A 21,314-nucleotide genomic window follows, 5' to 3' on the forward strand; every position below is an offset into this window, starting at 1 on the left:
ATGAATTTGGTAATGTATTTTTTAATTCAGTTTGCTGGTAATTTTTTTGAGGATTTTCACAAATGTGTTCACCAAGGATGGTGGTGTCTTAGTGTTCCTTTTTTGTACTGTTTTTGTTGGATTTGGTATTGGGGTGATGCTGATCTAATAAAAAGGCGTGAAGTTTTCCTTCCTTTTCAAGGTTTAGAAGTGATTTGAGAAAGGTAAATATTAACTGTACTTTAAATCTTTGGTGGAAGTAATTTTGAAAACCATCTGGTCCTTGACTTTGTAAGGATTGTTTTTTTTTTTGTTTTTTTTGTTTTTTTTGTTTTGATTATCAGTGCTGTTCATTACTGTCAATCTGTCAGTAGAGATTTTCTATTTCTTCTGTCTGGTTCAGTTTTGGAATATTGTGCATTTCCAGGAGCTTTTTATAACAGCTTCTTGCAGTCCTTTGTGTTTCTGTTGTGTCAGTTGTCACTTTCATTTCTGACTTGAGTTGTCTGTGTTCATTTACACATGGCTGTCCTTTTGCCTCGTCTCCATTTGTTGATGGTGGTGAACTCTAAATAAGAAAATGGAAGAATAAACTCTAAAGGCCCTGTTTTCTGTGTGGAAGTGCTTTCATTTCTTTGGTGAGGTCCAAGTTTCTGTAATTTTGTTGGGTCCATTTGTGAACTCTGTTCTATTTCATTTATCTGTGTGTATTTATGTATTTATTTTTATTTTATTCATCAGGAGAAAAGAAATGCAGTTGATAGTGTGGCTTGACATTTAAATCAGAAGGTTTCATCTAAACACACTTGCCCAGTAGAAGGGTGAATGACCTGGGGAAACCTCTGGTAGGTGTTTGTTCTAGACATCAACATCAAGACAGCTGGGTTTTTTAAATGGAGGGGTCAAGCACACGTTTGGTTTTGACTGGTAAAGCAGATGATTCGAACTAGTTGAGTTTTAGGTGTTTGAAAATATTCAGGCTAATGAGGACAGGTTTACAGATCAGGTAATACTGTAGAATGGAAATGCGATTTGTTCACTTAATCTAGTGCAGTTTTATAACTATCTAATATGTAAGTTGCTTGCCTCCTGAAATTGGAGTTACATGCTTGGCAAGTCTGTTATCCACTTGTAGCCAGGAGGATCCTTGTTGTTGGAGCACAGATAGCAAACAGGGCAACTAAAAAGACGTGTTCTGTTATTTTTTTTCTAGAAGTTTGGTAGTTAGTTTGATGGTTTTTTAATAGCAAGGCAAAATCTAATTTCTCAGTCATCTTCTGGATCCATTAGGATGAAACTGCTGCTTTGGACAGTTACCATGAAGTCTCAGTCAAGGGCTGTCAAGTTCTGTTTCTTCAGTGGTTTCTATCAGGGCAGAGAAGGTGGTGTCAGTGCTTTTGTGGTTAGGAGACTTGTTTTGGGTCATTCTGATGCCGGGGTTCTGTTCACAAAGCCGAAGAATGAGCTTCATAAACACTCAAGGTAGGAGAGCAAGGTACAGGCTTTTATTTAGAGATAAAGCAAAAGGACAGAGCTCCTGGCTCACACCAGGAGGGGACAAGAGAGTCCCTGTGTGTATTCATTTTAAATATGTTCCTTTGATTATTGTAGCTTGAAATTTTAACATTCGAGTTCACCTTTTTCTTTATCATTATATAGATGAACAGGTATTCAAATGAGTTGTCAATTCCTGCAATATAGTGTGGTAAGGTTATTGTTGGGATTACTTGGGGTCTCTAAGTCCATTTGAGGAAAATGGACATCTTAGTAATGGAATTTTGATCATGGACAGTATATCTCAGTTGTTTTGTTTTTTTCTTTCATTGCTGTCAAAAATGTTTCACATGTTTTTCCCCAGAGATCTACAAGTATTTTGTTGCATTTATATTTGAGCATTTGTATTTTTGCATTTTTTAGTTTTGGTGGATATAAATGATACTGTTTCTTACATATTCCAATCATGTTAATGGTTGACTGAAAATCAGAAATTTTTATGTTCACTTTGATCTTAAGTTTATGGTATATGTGTAAAATCCCATCTGGGCACAGAAAGAACATCAGGCTCCATTTCTGTTTGAACTTAACCATGTATTTTCACAGAATAATCATGTATTGGATTTGAGCCCTTTACCAGGACTTCTAAGAAGGGGCCCAACCATCAGTAGGGGCTATGTTTGAGCTATGGGATGCTGAACCTGCCTTTTCTGGCACGCACTGAGCACGTGTGCTCCTCCTGTGCACTCTGGTACGTTTGCTAGAGTGAAGACTTGAGCTTTTGTATCTGCAGGACCCAGGAGGCTGGGCTGCAACTTTGGGATGACTTGGAGCGCAGTCCACCAGGAGGAAAATGCGTCCTGCGTGGGGTCCTGACACCTGCAGATGGGGCTTTGCCATGATTTCTTCTGGATGTTTCTGTAAGGAGTGAGTACAGAACCTGCCATTTTCTATCATATACCTAAATGCTTTTCTTTATTAAATTCTCACATAGTATTGTAACATTTTTTTTACGTGTGTTGCATAAAATTTCTTAGAAAGGTAAATAGGGCTGATTTTATCTATACAATAAAACTGTTACGAAAGACCAGAATTAGATTATATAATACCTCCAAGGTCTGGGGCATAGTGTGTGCCCAGAAAGAAGAATATTTTGTGAATTTAAAATGCTTTATGGAAGCAGATCAAGTGAGGAATGAGCCAGCTCTTAGAGCTTTGTGCCCTTCTGTGAATTATCTTTAAAGATCGGACCCTGCAATAATTAATGTGCAATGTTCCTCATTCACTGAGGGTTTCTAAGGATTAACTTTATATTGTTCTGTATCATTTTGATTCAGGATTGTTTCTGCAGAGAAATCCCACTTCAGCATCATATACACAGTCATAAAATTCATATCAAGAAATGGGACCAGCCTGTCTTCCCTGCAACCTGAGGCAAAGAGAGAAAAGTCACACCCTAGCAAGTCCCTTCACTCACCTGTATTGTTACTTTTCCAACATTAAAGTGATTGAGATCCACGGAAAAGTGGAAGTTTAAGTACATTAAAATTCAGAACGTTATTTTGAGTTCTACTACTTTATTGATGCCAAACCAGAATTTAGTATGCTTTAAGGTCCCTAGCTTTCAAAAAGCTAACTTATCAGTATGTTAATATCCCTTGTAGCTTGTCATTTTCAAACTGGATTATCATTGTGCTTGATGATTTCTCCTGAATTAGTGTTGAACATAATTTTTAAAAATTATCTTCATCTACTAATATGTTCTTTGCCAGACCTCTGTGTGAATGTATTTGTTAAAACATGCATAAATTAACCAAGGGAACATCTATCTATTTTGATACATGATTAGAGTGAGCAGATTTCATGAATCAGGTTTGGAAGATCAAAATATGATGATGTCTTTTTTCTTCATGCCACTTACTGCATGCTGCTTAAAACCATCTAAGGTGAAGTTGTTACCAAATGAAACAAACCTGTTTCCACTCAGCCAACATACAGCAAAGCCAAACACTGACCTGAGCAGTGAAACCAATCCCTGACTTTGAGATGTGGTTTTTTTTGACATTGGGTAAGAAGGTGGGCGTTCCCCAAGCAAGGAGAATGGATAGCTAAAGCTTAAAGCTCTGCACTCACTATTGGCTTCTAAACAAGGGCTTATAAAGGTTATGGGAAAGGGTTGCAGGATGTGTGATGAGCTTGTGGCATTGTTCTGACGGGTCTGTGATGAGGTGACAGGGGACTGTTTGATGAGTGTTAGCTGTCAGCCTTCTGGCTTCACCAAGGCTAGAGTCCACGTGCTCCTCATTGTCAGGAGGTGGCTCATCTGGTGGAGCCTAAATTCCTGTAAAACAAGTCAAGGATACATGAGTCAAGAGTCTGTCTGTGGCCTTGAGGGGGAAATCAGAGTCCTGGGCCATTTTAGTTTGCTTTATCTTGGTTTGCAAACTCCCATTTTCTTTAATCTGAACGTACACATTCTGATTCTCATACTGTGGGTCATAATTGATGGACCCAGTCTTCTGTATCAATGAGATGTCTGAGGGCCTTTATTAGACAGGGAATGCCTGCACAGGTACAAAACATCTTTAGGACTGAAATCACTGCAACGCTTAAGAGCCAAAACATTGGCTGCTTTTTCCAAATGAGATGCATTTATGGAAAACAGATTTTCTCAGGTTCCAAGTAGAAAATCTGAAGGTACTTCACTTTTGTGTATCTTGATTTCTGAGATAATAGTGAGATGTTTCTAATCTCCTTCCTTTTTTTATGTGCTTCCTTCTTGTAATAATGGAAAATTCAAGTTTCTTTTTAGCATGCTCATTCCTTTACTTTTTTGGTCTATTTTGAGCTTCAGAAAAAAATGTACATAAACCTTGCTTTAGCTTTACATTCCTCTAATATACTTTCTATCTAATGTTCTTTCTTGTTTAGCTAGACGACAGGCATTCTAATAAGCATGAGGAATTACATATTGTCCTGGTTTTTCACTAGAGCTGTTTTTTAACCATTTGCTTATGATTCATATGATCATCTCATCATGATCAGTTGCATTAAATTTGAGAGTCTATCTGTGCCAGCGTGCTTCTGAGTTTAGCACTGTGTATTTTATGTGTTACAACTCCTGAGGAAGTTTTCTTAATTACTTAAGGAATCTGAAATTTTCTGGACTATTAACGGGTTTTGTTTTAGTTTCTCATAACTATTGTACAGAATCTTTATTTTACAAGGCATGTAAAATAGCATGCTGTAGGTTTTACTTCTTCTGAATTGTTTTCATGGAGGAAGCTTGACACAGATTCACACACAGGGGAAGTAGGTGTACATTCAGGGGATTGTCTGCTGGAATTGTGGACAGTATCTGACCATGGAATGCAGATGCTTTTTACCAATGCTTCTATTAATTCTCATAATGGTTAATTTTCTATGACATTGGAATAATTGAAATTCGCTTAAATATTTAAAGAGTGTATGTATTATATCTCACAATGTAATATTTCAAGTGCACATATTTGTACTAAAGCCAGAAATATTTTCAATTTACTGTTTTTGATTTTCAAATTCATAAAGTATATGCATGTGCTTTATTAAAGTTTTACATTCATACAACATACTTCCAAATTTATATCCTCTGATTGTGTTTTTAAAAATGAGTGAACTAATAATCATGCTGATTGATTAAATTGTCAGTTTTCAGGAGAGTCTTAAAATTGTCAGGAGACACCTAAAATTTATTTCTAGTCTCTCAGTTCCACAGTGCTAATTTTCATACAATTTAATAATATTTTGTATCAAGATTTGGATTCAGCACAGTGTATATTCTCCTTTGATATTCCATATATTAACGTTTGAGTCATGTTAACCTGTGTCAAAGTGCACCAATAACATGTAGTCCCCTACGGCAGCACAGGGGATGGTCTCTTCATCACATAGCCCACATACCTCTGCACCATAAATTCCCCGCAAGGTCACGTTGCTCCTTCCTGCCGCTTACCCGGTAATTTGTCCTAAGAGAATCCCACCCCAGCAGAGCCGGAGTGGTGATTCTCTCTCTCTAGTCCCCTCTCGTCATGTTGCTGGGTCATACCTGCAGGGACAGACTCAGAGAAGTACCACGCAAGAAGCAAAATGACAGCTGAGACCCCAGCTTCTGCCCTCCGTCAGCCTCATGGAGAGGACTGGATGCAGTAGTTCAGGGGCGCCATGGGCCTTAATGGGAGGAGTGGCGGTAAGAGGGAATGCCCTTGTCCCTGTCCTGTGCCCTGTGGCAAGGGTTAGAGAGTTTTCATAGTAGCCAGGTAAGGAAAGGCATCATGATAGAAAAAGGGGCTTAAAGTTCTCAGTGTTTCCCCAGGCTCCACAAATTATCCGTCACACTGTAGGTACAGTAACATTAATACAATACTCATGTACTGCCTTCTAAATGTTCAGTTTCTTACAAGGTTGATTAGCTTTAGCTTTACAACTTGGTTCATCTCTGGTAAATCAAGCTCTTCATCTGTAACATTTTGCAGTCAGATCGACTTAATGGCATAGTATGAACACAGTCATTTAGAAGAGTGTTTTCAGATAATTTCAGACTTACAGAAAACCTGCAATATCCCTGATATTCCTTCATTCAGATTTTCCAGTGGTCACTGCACCACTATATTTGCACCATCATAGAAAATTGTCCACTGTATTTTTCCAATTAGAGGCACAATTTACCACAGAAATACTACATGACCCACATTAGGAAATTAAAATTGTTGATAATTCTCACCTGCAGACCAGCTTTAAATATCAGCAAGTGCATCAACTATGAGAAAAATATGTCTGCATTCTGGTCCATAGACTTTCTGTCATTTTTATGACCTCAGTTGGGTTAAAGTCCAAAGTTCTCCAACATCATTATGTGTAGGCTCAAGAGTCCTTGTCTTCTTGGCTCCAACATTAGAGGGGAAGCTTTCAATGTTTCACTGCTGAGTATAATGTTTACTGTAGGTTTGTTGTATATGGACATTATCATGCTGAGGTTGTTCCTTCTCTGCTGTTTCTTGCAGGTTTTTGTGGTGAAAGTATATTGTATTTTGTAGCATGCTTATTCTGACTCTACTGAGATGATGTGATTTTTTTCATTTACTTCTACTAATCTCATATGATTTGCATATTGAACCATCCTTGCCTTCTTGGGATAAGTGTCAGCTGGTCATGTGGGAAATCATTTAATGTGACCTTGAATTTGGTTACCTAATATTTTTAGAAAATGCTCATCTATTTTTTTATTATTATTTTTTATTAAGGTATCATTGATATATAGTCTTATGAATGTTTCACATGAGCAACAGTGTGGTTACTACATTCCCCCTTATTATCAAGTCCACAACACAAACCCCATTTACAGGCGCTGTGCATCAGCATAGTAAGAATTTTGCATCTATTTTCAATAAGAATATTGGTCTGCAGTTGTGTTTTTTCATGACATCCTAATCTGGATTGATACCAGGGTAATGGTGGCCTCATACCATGAGCTTGGAAGTACTCTGTTTTTTGGAAGATTTTGAGAAAGATTGACATTAATTTGTTAAGAGTTAGGTAGAATTCTCCAGTGAAGCTCTCCAATTACTGGAATCTCTTGTAGAGGAAGTGTTCTCTGTCTTTTTTTTCATTCATTTATTCTTTCATGAAATATTTATTTTAATTTGGTATCATTAATATACAATCACATGAGCAACATTGTGCTTACTAGATTCCCCCCATTATCACATCCCCACCACATACCACCTTACAGTCACTGTCCATCAGCGTACTAAGATGCTGTAGAGTCACTACTTCTCTTCTCTGTGCTATACTGCCTTCCTCGTTTCCCCGACTGTGTTATGGGTACTAATCATAATGCCCATTATTCCCCTTCTCCCTACCTTCCCACCCGCTCTCACCAGTCCCTTTCCTTTTGGTAACTATTAGTCCAGTCTTGGGTTCTGTGAGTCTGCTGCTGTTATGTTCCTTTAATTTTTGCTTGGTTATTAACACTGCACAGATGAGTGAAATCATTTGGTACTTGTCTTTCTCCACCTGGCTTATGTCACTGAGCATAATACCCTCTAGCTCCATCCGTGTTGTTGCGAATGGTGGGATTTGCTTCTTTCTTGTGGCTGAATAGTATTCTATTGTGTATATGTACCACCTCTTCTTTATCCATTCATCTACTGATGGGCACTTAGTTTGCTTCCCTTTCTTGGCTATTGTAAATAGTGCTGCAATAAACATGGGGGCAGGAGTTGCATATGTCTTTTTGAATGTGAGAATTTGTTTTCTTTGTGTAAATTCCTAGGGGTGGAATTCCCAGGTTACATGGTATCTCTATTTTGAGTGTTTTGAGGAACCTCCAATACTACTTTCCACAATGGTTGAACTAATTTACATTCCCACCAGCAGTGTAGGACTGTTCCTCTTTCTCGCCATCCTCGCCAGCATTTGTTGTTCCTAATCTTTTGATGTTGGCCACCCTAACTGGTATGGTGAATACCTTACTGTGGTTTTAATTTGTATTTCCCTGATAATTAGCAATGTGGAGCATCTTTTCATGTGCCTGATTGCCATTTGAATTTCTTCTTTGGAGAAGTGTCTGTTCATATCTTCCGCCTATTTTTTAAAACCGTTATTTGCTTTTTGGGTGTTCAGGTGTGTGAGTCATGTATTTTGGATGTTCCACCCCTTGTCGGATATGTCATTTACAAATATATTCTCCCATACTGTAGGATGCATTTTTGTTCTGCTGATGGTATCTATCCTTTGCTGTACAGAAGCTTTTTAATATGATGTAGTCCCATTTGTTCATTTTTTATTTTGTTTCCCTTGCCTGAGGAGGTGAGTTCAGGAAAAAATTGCTCATGTTTATATTCAAGAGATTTTCGCCTATGTGATCTTCTTAAGAGTTTTATGGTTTCATGACTTACATTCAGGCCTTTGATCCATTTTGAGTTTGCTTTTGTGTGTGGGATTAGACAACAATCCAGGTTCATTCTCTTGCATGTAGCTGTCCAGTTTTGCCAACACCAGTTGTTGAAGAGGTTGTCATTTCCCCATTGTGTATCCATGGCTCCTTAATTTTATATTAATTGACCATATATGCTTGGGTTAATATCTGGGTTCTCTAGTCTGTTCCATTGGTCTATGGGTCTGTTCTTGTGCCAGTACCAAATTGTCTTAATTACTGTGGCCTTGTAGTAGAGCTTGAAGTCGGGGAGCATGATCCCCCCAACCCTCCACTTTATTCTTCGTTCTCAGGATTGCTTTGACTATTTGGGTTCCCTATGGTTCCATACAAATTGTAGAACTATTTGAAGACTGCTGTTGGTATTTTGATAGGGATTGCATTGAATCTGTCGATTGCGTTAGGCAAGATGGCCGTTTTGACAGTATTAGTTCTTCGTATCCATGAGCACAGGATGTGTTTCCTTCCATTTGTTGGTATCTTCTTTAATTTCTCTCATGAGTATCTTGTAGTTTCAGAATAGATGTCTTTTACTTCTTGGTTAGGTTTATTCCTAGGTATTTTCTTCTTTTTGATGTAAATGTGAAAGGAATTGTTTTCCTGATTTCTATTTCTGCTCATTTATAGTTAGTGTATAGGAATGCAAGAGATTTCTGTGTATTAGTTTTGTATCCTGCAACTTTGCTGAATGCAGATATTAGATCCAGCAGTTTTGAAGTGGATTATTTAGGGCTTTTTATGTACAATATCATGTCATCTGCAAACAACTTCTCCCTTACCAATCTGGATGCCCTTTATTTCTTTGTGGTGTCTAATTGCTGTGGCAAGGACCTCCATAACTCTGTTGAATAAAAGTGAGAAGAGTGGGAATTCTTGTCTTGTTCCCGATCTTAAAAGGAAAGACTTTCAGCTTCTCGCAGTTAAGTATGATGTTGGCCGTGGGTTTGTCATATATGGCCTTTATTATGTTGAGGTACTTGCCCGCTATACCCTTTTTGTTGAGAGTTTGTATCATGAATGGATGTTGAATTTTGTCGAATGCTTTTTCAATGTCCATGGAGATGATCATGTGGTTTTTGTCCTTTTTGTTGCTGGATTTTTTTCTAATATTGTACCATCCTTGAATCCCTGGAATAAATGCTACTTGATCATGGTGGATGATCTTTTTGAAAATAGTTTTGAATTCGGTTTGCTAATATTTTGTTGAGTATTTTTGCATCTATGCTCATCAGGGATATTGGTGTGTAATTTTTTCTGTGGTGTCTTTGCCTGTTTTTGGTATTAGAGTGATGCTGGTGTCATAGAATGAGTTTGGAAGTGTTCCCTCCTCTTCTACTTTTTGGAAAACTAAGGAGGATGGGTGTTACGTCTTCTTTAAATGTTTCATTAAATTCAGCAGTTTAGGCATCTGATCCAGGGGTTTTGTTCTTTAGGTAGTTTTTTGATTACCAGTTCAGTTTCGTTGCTGGTAATTGGTCTGTTCAGATTTTCTGTTTTTCTTGAGTCAGTCGTGGAAGGTTGTATTTTTCTAGAAAGTTGTCTGTTTCTTCTAGGTTATCCAATTTGTTAGCATATATTTTTTCATAGTATTCTATCATCATTCTTTGTATTTCTGTGGTGCCCATAGTGATTCTTCCTTTATCATTTCTGATTCTGCTTACTTGTGTAGACTCCTTTTTTTCTTGTTATGTCTGGCTAGGGACTTATCTATTTTGTTTATTTTCTCTAAGAAACAGCTCCCACTTCCATTGATTCTTTCTATTGTTTTATCCTTCTCGATTTTATGTATTTGTGCTCTAATTTTATGTCCCCCCCTCTTCCTGCTTTTGCCCTCATTTGTTCTTTTTTCTAGTTTCACTGTGAGTTTAGACTGTTTATATGGGATTGTCCCTCTTTTCTGAGGTAGGCCTGTGTTGCAGTATACTTCCCTCTTAGGACGGCCTTTGCTGAGTCCCACAGAGAGTGTCAGAACAGACTCCTGTAAGTGTCTGGCCAGCTAGGCTGAGGGACGGCAAGAAAAATGGCCCCCCGCAGCCCCTCTTCCCCTGGATACATCTCCAGGATATCCCATCCCTCTGACACACATCCCAGTGTTAATTTATAAATCACATATAATTTAGGTGCTTTGCAAACTGCTGGGTCTCAGATGGGTCATCAGCACTCCCACCCTCCAGGAACAGAGGCCAGGCCTCCGCGAGTCCTCTGGCTGTCCCAGAGTTAAGCACACTGATCCTCAAAGCCAGATGGCTCATCTTCCCGGGGCGGCCCTAGTGTAGGCTTCATCCCCTCACCCCCCCATGCCTGCTCCCTCTCATTCATGGGGGACGGGACAGGACAGGAGATGGGGCTGACCACAGCTCTGCCCTTTTACCCTTCTCAGTGTGGCCTCTTCTCATCATTAGCTATGGAAGTTCTGTTTTGTCTTTAGGTTATTTCCAGAGTGGGTCATATTGTATGTAGTTTCCTAGGTGTGTACATGAGAAGAGGTGATACCAGGGATTTTCTGTTCCACAGTCTTCTCAGAATCCCCTCTGAAGCCTACTTTTCTAGACCTTTATTCCCTCATCTGTAATGTGAAGAATATATAGAGATTTATTAGCAGGCCTCTAAGATCAATTCTCTTTTAGGTATGATTCCAAGTCTTTTTATAAACTAATTACCAGGAAATAAAGGATTCTGAAAGTACACTTACAAATAGAAAGGTGGTTTTTTTAAAAAATGAAGGTAACTTTGTTTTATTTGAGCTATAGTTAAATTTACTGAAAATTGTGTAGCCAGAAATAATTTGGTAAATGATTAATTCACTGAATGACTAACAGACCTAAAACCGTCAGACCAGATACCTTAATCCAGGTTTAAAACATTCACCACAGGTATTTCAGGCAAGGCCTAGAATAGGTACAGTTCCCAGTTCTGAAAACTGTAAGTTCATTCATTCATTTATATAACATTGATCAGTCAGGAAGTACTAGGCATCCCAAATATTAATGTGAGAAATTGACAGTTGCCTACAGATCTGTGAGGAAATACTTGAAGGAAAGGTTTGGTGATACTAAAAGTTAAAGAACAAAACAACAGCAAAAAAAAATCTCTGTAAGTTGGCAAATCATTCAGTGAAAGCTGACTTTTGGTGGATTGCGTTTCCTCATTTACTTATTTACTGCTTTCCCCCCCATTAAACCATCCTGAAGTATATAAACTCAAACAAAAATGGGAGCAACAAAAGGAACATAAAGACAGCAATGATATAAAAGCACAAGTGAGACTTGAGCACACGTCCTATTAAGACCTGAACACGGGCCGGTGGACAGGGGACTCTGGCTATCAGTGAGACAGGAAGTCCAGTTACTTAGACAGCTCAGTGTCCAGAAGGCACAGTGAACACAGACCAGGTGCTCATGAGACGTTCAGCTATACTTTGGAGTATCATTTATGAAGAGTAACAGGAGTGTTGAAATAGAAACTCATATTTAAATAAAATTTCATAATCTTAAAAAAATTCTGAATAATGGAAACATTCTAAAATCAATTCATTTGAGGTAACTTTTTTAATCTTGAAATACTTGAAAGCAATAAATTTATTTGCCATTTTCCTCAAGTATTTCTCCATCTTCTATCTTAACTTCGTTCAGGAAGAAAACTTCACTACTCTTTCCCTTTTCCATGTTACTGAGAGGCCACTTCAGACCTGCCTGGTCTCCAGTCGGGCTTCTCTCCCTCACATGTAGGCAGTCCTCTCCAAGAAAAGAGCCTCATTATTTACCTGCTTTTCTAGCTCTAATTCTCAGGCCCTAATTCAGACCATCTTTATTTTGTTAAGTGGACATTTGAGACAACTTTCTGTCCCGACCTCTGCATCCTTTTTCAGACTCATCACATACTCAAGGTGAGGTTCTGGGATCGCCTGAGTCAGAGTGACCCGAGTCTGAGGTCCCAGTTAGAGATGCTTGTCCTTTGAGGAGAGGATGCTCTCCAACTTAAACACTGTAGAGAATGTGCCTGTATAGAGTAGGTGCCTCAAGTGTCTTAAGTAGCGGAAACTGTCTTTATGACGACGCATTACAGCCTAATAGTATACTGGTATGTGTTACAGTGTAGAGTGAATTTTACTCATTTACTATGATTATTTCATTCAGTCTGAAAAACATAAACCTTTTTTTTTCTTCTCTCTCACCATAGTATTTATAGAAATGATTTAAATTAGTAACTGTAGAAAAAACTATAATGGTATAAAAGGCTTGATCTGTCCCCATCTCTATCTTCATAGTCATCTTTTTTCTCTTTATCCTGTTTCTTTTAAATCTTAACAAAGATTATTTTCATGAACCATTTACTATCTTAGTCTTAGAAATTAAAAAAAGAATAAATTCCTTTTCATGCATAATTTCTGAATGATGAAAAAGCATAGGAATCAAATGATATAAATTGTATTTGCTTTTTCTAAGGAAAAGTTTACTGAGAAAAATACTTCTTTTTTTCGTCACCCACAATTGTTTTGAGTGTTCAGTGAATTAAACTTTTAATACAAACTTAAGATTTTCCTAACAATCCAGTTCTCATTTTATGAAATCCTGGAGTCAGAGGATAGCCGGTTATATGAAACACCCTTAGAAAGTTTTATTTATAAATGCCAAAAGCAAAATGTAATTGATGTCATTTGTCAGGTGAATTTTGGGCATCCACATAATCTGTTCCTTTTTGGACACAGGTATATTTTCCTAACTGAGTAAAATATAACTATTAAATATTATAACTGGATTTAAAAAAAAGATTGATTGAACCCTTGAAATTCAATCAAAAGCTCCCCATGCTGGTGAATATAAACTGTTCTGCTGGCTTCCTTCTTAGAGTTTTATGGTGTAAAAATGCAGTTAGTACAACTGCTGATCCTACTGACTTAATTTGAAATCTCAGCAAAGATTCTGTCCTCAGAATTAATATTTAAAATGGGAATTACTGAAAAGATTTAGTATAGATAATTTTTTGACATCTAGACACGGAGTATATGCTTTGGTTGTTTCCGTAACCCTGCCATAGCGTCATCTTGACTGTGCTTTCATGCCTGAATATTGTGATCAGTGTCAAGTATAAAAATGTCTTTGTAATAGCAGTGAAGTACATGTAGTGGCTAAGACCCCAGGTTTTAGAGAGAGACAGTCCTGGGTTCAAATCACACATTTCTGTTCCTTATTGCCAGTGTACCTCAGGAAATGATTTAACCTCACTGGGCCTGTGATTCCCTCAATGGTAATATAGGGACAGTAAAACCCACCTTCCTAGGTAAAATGATTATGAAGATTAAAGTAAGCAGTGCATTCAAAATGCCTCTGACAAAGCACGGTGCTTGGACTGTGGGGTGTAACTGTCATCCATGATGGGGGCAAGAGCAGTGCTTGTGTCCATGGCACCCACTGTGTGAGGTCATAATAGGCCATGATTCTGAGCCTGGCACCACAGCATAAAGGGCAGTCAGGACTGCTGGCTCTGGCTGCAGAAGTGCCCAGAGTGGTTGAGGTTGAATCCTGCTTTGATATTCTTTGAAGGAATAAGAAACATTAAAAAAATTTTCTTAAATCTTCACAGCAAAGGAATTCTCTGTCAAAAAAGAGGTATAAGGTAATGTAAAATTGTTTTGGAAAGGTTATTTTGAAAGGATGCTCTTCCTATGTCTGGATATACTACTTTGGACTCTAAATAAGGTCATGTAACAGTGTATTTGATTTGATTGCCTTACAGAGGACAACCAGCTCTTGATTATTACCTATGCACTAAGCAGGCTTATTCCTGTAATACACTAGCCTTATGCTGGTGGATGTTTCCATAAACCTTATTTTTCTTCTCTCTCACCATAGTATTTACAGAAATGAATGTGTTACTGAAAGATTTAAATTAGTAACTGAAGAAAGGAGAATTATAATGGTATAAAAGGCTTGCTCTGTCACCATCTCTATCTTCTTAGTCATCTTTTTCCCTTTATCCTGTTTCTTTTAAATCTTAAAGATTATTTTCAGGAACCATTTACTATCTTAGTCTTAGAAATTAAAAAAAGAATAAGCTCCTTTTTATGCATGATTTCTGAATGATGAAAAAGCATAGGAATCAAATGATATAAATTGTATTTGCTTTTTCTAAGGAAAAGTTTACTGAGAAAAATACTTTTTTTCCTCACCCACAATTGTTTTGAGTGTTCAGTGAATTAAACTTTTAATACAAGCTTGAGATTTTCTTAACAATCCAGTTCTCATTTTATGAAATCCTGGAGTTAGAAGATGGCCCAATACATGAAACGCCCTTAGAAAGTTTTATTTATAAATGCCAAAAGCAAAATGTAAATGATGTCATTTGTCAGGTGAATTTTGGACATCAACATAACCTGTTCCTTTTTGGGCACAGGTATATTTTCCTAACTGAGTAAAATATAACTATTAAATATTATAACTGGATTTAAAAAAAAGATTAATTGATTGAACCCTTGAAATTCAATCAAAAGCTCCCCATGCTGGTGAACATAAAGCTGTTCTGCTGGCTTCCTTCTTAGAGTTTTATGGTGTAAAAATGCAGTTAGTACAACGGCTGATCCTACTGACTTCATTTGAAATCTCAGCAAAAATTCTGTCCTCACAATTAATATTTAAAATGGGAATTACTGAAAAGATTTAGTATAGATAATTTTTTGACATGTAGACACAGAGTATATGCTTTGGTTGTTTCCGTAACCCTGCTATAGCGTCATCTTGACTGTGCTTTCCTCCTGAATATTGTGATCAGTGTCAAGTCTAAAAATGTCTTTGTAATAGCAGTGAAGTACATGTAGTGGCTTAGACCCCAGGTTGTAGAGAGAGACAGTCCTGGGTTCAAATCACACATTTCTGTTCCTTATTGCCAGTGTACCTCAGGAAACGATTTAACCTCACTGGGCCTGTGATTCCCTCAGTGGTAATATAGGGACAGTAAAACCCACCTTCCTAGGTAAAATGATTATGAAGATTAAAGTAAACAGTGCATTCAAAATGCCTCTGACAAAGCACGGTGCTTGGACTGTGGGGTGTAACTGTCATCCATGATGGGGGCAAGAGCAGTGCTTGTGTCCATGGCACCCACTGTGTGAGGTCATAATAGGCCATGATTCTGAGCCTGGCACCACAGCATAAAGGGCAGTCAGGACTGCTGGCTCTGGCTGCAGAAGTGCCCAGAGTGGTTGAGGTTGAATCCTGCTTTGATATTCTTTGAAGGAATAAGAAACATTTAAAAATTTTTCTTAACCTTCACAGCAAAGGAATTCTCTGTCAAAAAAGAAGTATAAGGTAATGTAAAATTGTTTTAGAAAGGTTATTTTGAAAGGATGCTTTTCCTATGTCTGGACATACTACTTTGGACTGTAAATAAGGTCATGTAACAGTGTATTTGATTTGATTGGCTTACGTAGGACAACCAGCTCTTGATTATTACCTGTGCACTAAGCAGGCTTATTCCTGTAATACACTAGCCTTATGCTGGTGTATGTGTTTCCATGAGGAGACTTAAAGTGGGAAATCTGAAATATCACAAAAGTAGACAAAATAATGTACATCATGTACCTATCATCAGCTTTAGAAGTTATCATATGAACAATACTGTTTTACATATATTCCCATCTACTCCTTCTCTTCCATAATTTGATGAAGCAAATCTTAGATGTTGTACTTCATCTGTAAGTGTATCTAAAAGATAAGAATTGTTGTTTTCTACAAAAGTATCAGAATACCAAGAATACCATTATCATAATTTAAAATGATAATTTCTTGATATCATCAAATATCAGACATTGTTAAAATTTTCATTGTTTAAATTCTTAACTGTCAGAATTTCCTGGACAGTTTGTCTATTTGAATGAAAATCTAGGTAAGATCCAAACACTGGGCATGTTTGATACATCCCTTAAGGCCCCTTTAATCTTCCCACAGTGTTTTCACTTCTTGAAATTTATTTGTTGAATAAACTAGGTAATTTGTGGGATTTCCTTCAGACTGGATTTTGCCGTGTAGTTTAATATACACAGCAAATAAATTTTCCCCGTTGTTAAGTTATAGTGATTTAATCTAGAGGCTTAATCATTTCCAGGTTTGGTTTTTTTGGGAGGGGGAAGATTAGTTTATAGGTGAGGAAGTGAACCTCCATCAAGAGGCTGTCGGTCCAGTTGTCTCCCTTTTTTGGTGATTGGCAACCATTCAAATGTAATGCTTTGGTCCATTAATTCATCAGATATTGCAAAATGCTAATAGTCTGACTCTTACTTTCCTTCTTGATTTTATTAGTTGTGTTTTTTCTGTAAAGAGAATCTTTTGTTTGTTATTTGGATAGCTTCATGTTTGGTTGACCTGATGCTCCTGAGAGCAATCCACAGAGGTGTCATCACTCAACTGATCTTTCCAAATACCTGCCAACTTGACAGTCATTATGGTTCAGAAATGGTGATTAAGATATATGTCTTTATATGTTTATAGGTACAGGTATATATCTGTCAGTGTATTTAAAGTTGAAATCATTAAAGAATACCAAATATATACCAAAAGCCATGAACAATTATAAATGTAACTTGAATTAGAAACTAAAATTTCTAAAGGTTACAACAGCTTTATAAAAATTAATATGTGTAGGTTTACCTAGCATTTTCTGACATATTGATCACTTGCATTTATTTTGTTCATAATATTTTATTTCTATAAAATGTTAATTAAAAGGGAATACAGTGGTGTCCTTTGAAAGAAGAGGATGCCATTCCCCGTGTGAGGGCAATGGACGCTCATGGAGGAAGACCACCGGATCCAGAGGGAGAGCGACCAGGAGAGGGTACCAGCGTGAGCCAGCGCAGCGGTCGGCCTCCTGATGTGGGCGGTGCTGAATCTGTAGGTAACACAGATGCCAAATTGCTAAGACAACTGCAAGCTCAAGGTAGGGAACATGCATCCATCACTGTAAGAACTGTACTAAAATGTGTTGATTATTTCTACATGTATTTGACATAGGAATGATTGATAACTACTCTCAGTTTCTAAAAGGTAGGTAATTGTGTTCAAATAAAATGAGAAAATAAGGAGTCCCACTGATAACTGGAGTTCTTCGATTTAATAAGCGCCTTTCAAGAGTCATACTTGTAAACACATCATACCCTGTGTGTTTAGAATTACAAAGGTAGGTGATGAACTTTTCAGGCTGGAAACTCATTTGAACAGCTCCCAATTCCTTGTGGTGGTACAAGGGAGTAACTCCAAAATATGTGGATCTGTGGAGTAAATTTTCAGTCAGAGAACTCCAATTAGTGGTAAGTTTTAGTTTGGGTTCTTCTGTAGCCTGGATATATAACATTTATTTTCAAAATGCCCAACTAATAAACTTAGATCAAAAAGTATCTTAAGATCACTAGAGAGTATCATTTATCAAGTACAACGTGCTCAAAGTAACCTCAAATGTGTTCATGATTCAAAATTATCATGAATTATCAACGTGAAGTTCCCATGCTATGTCTCACACAGAGAATGCTGACTAAAATAAAGTAGTTCTGCTATGAAGTTTGAATTAAGTAGTTACAACTGTGAAGCCTCTTAAGGCTGTCTCGATATATATCAATGTGTTCATGTCTTATATTCATAAGCATATATATAAAATATATCAATACATGCTTGTATCATAAACATAATATCAATAAAGGTTTACTAATAAAAACTGACTTAAAAGACTGACAGGATTTTACTACTTCTCATAGTTTTATTTTCGGGAGGGAAAGCTTGGCTGACTTCTATTTATTGTATACACCATTATAATACTGACTTCTCTGTAGCTCTGTTTTCATTATAAAACAAGTATGCATGATAAAAACTCATAGAGCATAATGCTTTAAAATAAGACATTGACTCTCACTGACTTTAAAATAAAAGACACTCACAAGTTGGATCATAACAGGTTTTTGGTAGTCTATCCAGAAGTGTGTACATACAGTCACAGACACACATTCAAACACATACTTATGTGTACACATGCATATGTGATGTTCATATATGTATATGTTCTTTTTGATTTCTAAAATAAATGAACTTACTGGTGTATATACCATTCAGCTTTGTTTTTTTCCACTTAATTTTTCTTGAGCATCTTTCTATACAGCACTTAAAAATCAACCTTACACTTCCAGTGTCTGAATAGTAGGTGAGGCAAGGTATGGCTCTACCACACTTCCCTTACTCAGTCTCCTTTGGTGAGTGTTTCAGCTGCTTCCTCACCTTTGCTGTCGCAAACAATGCTGCAATAAAAACATTACACATATCTTCATGCTTTGACAGGTATGGCTATCCACAGTATAAAATTTTAGAGATAGAATCTCTACTCCAAGGGTATGTGCATTTTCAATTTTGGTGGAAAGCAGGCAAATATTGTCTCCAAAGAGGTTGTTCAATTCATACTTCCACCAGTGGCATATAAGTTAACTGCCTGACCTGTAACTTAATGTCCTGTAAGTTTTTCTCTCCTTTAGTATGTTAATTTAATACTTTTTGTGTTATTTCATTGGGTTACTATTAAGATTTTAATCTCTCCTAGATAGTTACTAGAGAAGGTTTAAAAAATGTTAATATATGAAGATATATACATACATGATGAATTTTTAAAATTAGTATTGTCAATAAACCACTGACTTTTCTGAAGAATGTATAATAGTGGGAAGTGTGCATTTTTTACATAAAATAGAAAAGCTTGAAATTAACTGATAACCAAAGCAAGGGATTTTCACGCCTGTTTTGCATATCTATCACAAGTACCATTCATACTTAGTATTCAAAATGGCAACTTCATATTTGCAAAATTAACTAAATTTTATTTTAACAAAATAGAAGGTAATTACTCAACTTTTACCCAGTGTTTTCTCCCCTTTTAGATTTCAAATTGGTTTGTATTCTATGACGTAGCTCTCCCTTGTATTATATTGCATTTTGTAAATTGTTACCTTTGACCTATGTGCATGTTTTTTCTCAACATGTATATAAATATTAAATAGTTAATGTAAGTAAATGTTATTAATATTTACAAGTATGTTTGGTATAATATGCATGTTTCTTGGGAAGGAAAGAAAGTAGAAATGAGTCACCTTATCCACCCCTTTTATTCTAAAAGACTTCTACATTAACATTTTGGGGTGTTGTCAGTGGAGATTCTATAAGTTTCTTTCATATTTTATTATCCTAGTTGGACTCATCTAGGCTTGTAAAACGACTTAATTTGAAGGAAGGTCTAGAACAATAAAATAAATGTGGATTTTGAATGTGAAATGAGAGCTCTGTATCTTCTCAGAGAATATAGATAAGAATCTGACAGTTTGAATATAAAAAAGACTTTCAAACTGTATAAACAAACTAGCTTGTCAATTGACCAATACTGTTAATATCTGAAATGCTCTAATATATCTAATAATATACCAGTCAATTTTATTGATCATAGAATCTGAAATGCATTGCTGTACAATGCTTCATTGTTTTAAGATAGGCCACTGCAGAAGGAAAGGGCTGCCAATTGTTAGATACATGCTGGTTTAGACATATTTAAACACTTTATTTCAAAAATAAACTTTTCTTTTTGATATTTAAGAAAGTAATCTCCTAAACCATAAAAGATACTTGTCAAGTTAACATTTCAAAAGTTAGTCATACCAGATAATATTCAACAGTCATAAACCAAATAAATGAGATGCTGGTAGTAGCTGATTCCCCAGAGCCTGGGTGAAGTTTCTGTGCCTCTTAACTTCTCGGACTTCCTCCATAGCGTGCCTGATTTTTTAACCTATTTTTCCCATCTTCTCTAACTGCTCATAATAAAAAATTTTAAGCTATATGAATTTTTAATGACTTACCAAAATTATGTCTTCCTTGCTAAAGTGAAAAGATAGCGAGTTGAACTTCTTAGTGTTTTTCTGTCCCAAGGGTTTAAAAATAAAAGTTAACTGTGCACCTGTGTAGAGTTTGAAATTGCTGAAAATATTCACACACAAATACACACCATATACATTACAGAGTTTCTCAACTGTCACAGAACATATGGTTAAGTTCTTTGTAAAATCTCAAGGCATTTAAATTTTCTTAAAGATTTTTAGGACTAGTAGCATATATAGACCTGGAGTCAGAAAGACGTGGGTTTATATCTTGGCTCTGCAATTTAACCTCTGTGAGCCTTAGTTATTTCATTTGTAACCTGGGTATAATTTTGCATATCCTATAAGGTTGTTATGAAGATTAAACAAGATCATGTAAATTTAATATGGCAGTTCAATAAATGGTGGAAATTATTAGTAGAGTTCAAGTGATTTGGGTTTTAGTCAAGTATATTCATTACTAGTGAGAATATAATATATAGGTTTCTTAAAACTCTTCATCTGTTACAAAATATAAAGCAATATCTAATGTTAAGTATTTTAGAGTGATTTTGTAAGTGATATTATGATAGACCACTTTTATAGTTAGAAGTATTCTGACCAAGTTTGCCAGCAGAAGAAAGCATGACATTACAAGCTTTCTGTATCAGTCACCTATTGCCACAGTAATGCTGGGAAACAGGCACCCGCAAAACCTCAGTGGTGAACAGTGCCACGTGGTAATTGGTTAGGCTGATAGAGTCCACTGGAGGTAAGGTTGAGGCAGCTCTACTGATGTTGCCTGGCTTTGTTCACGTGTGTGGAGTCAGCTGACTCCCTGTGTCCCAGCCTCTGGCAGCGTAGCCTTAACATGTCCTGATAATAAAGGTCAAGACAGAAGAGTGAAACTACACTTGGAGTAGTACAGAGTACACTCTCAAACTTACACTTGGAGTCACAACTGCTAACATCCTGTTGGCCAAAGATCACATGTGT

At 36.7% G+C, this 21,314-nt stretch overlaps 1 protein-coding gene across 1 annotated transcript in view; it reads left to right on the plus strand.

Annotated features, from left to right (window-relative positions):
• The window catches only part of LOC140846653 (bromodomain adjacent to zinc finger domain protein 2B-like), a 115,523-nt gene that overhangs the window by 34,390 nt on the left and 59,819 nt on the right, over positions 1-21,314 (plus strand). Inside the window, exons 4-5 of the mRNA XM_073224033.1 lie at positions 2,267-2,400; positions 17,167-17,377. Coding sequence (XP_073080134.1) covers positions 17,221-17,377 — 157 coding nt within the window. The 5' untranslated portion in view covers positions 2,267-2,400; positions 17,167-17,220. The remainder of the gene's footprint in view (positions 1-2,266; positions 2,401-17,166; positions 17,378-21,314) is intronic.

The sequence above is a fragment of the Manis javanica genome, chromosome 16 (assembly GCF_040802235.1).
Source record: "Manis javanica isolate MJ-LG chromosome 16, MJ_LKY, whole genome shotgun sequence".
In the NCBI taxonomy this organism is placed as follows: Eukaryota; Metazoa; Chordata; class Mammalia; order Pholidota; family Manidae; genus Manis; species Manis javanica.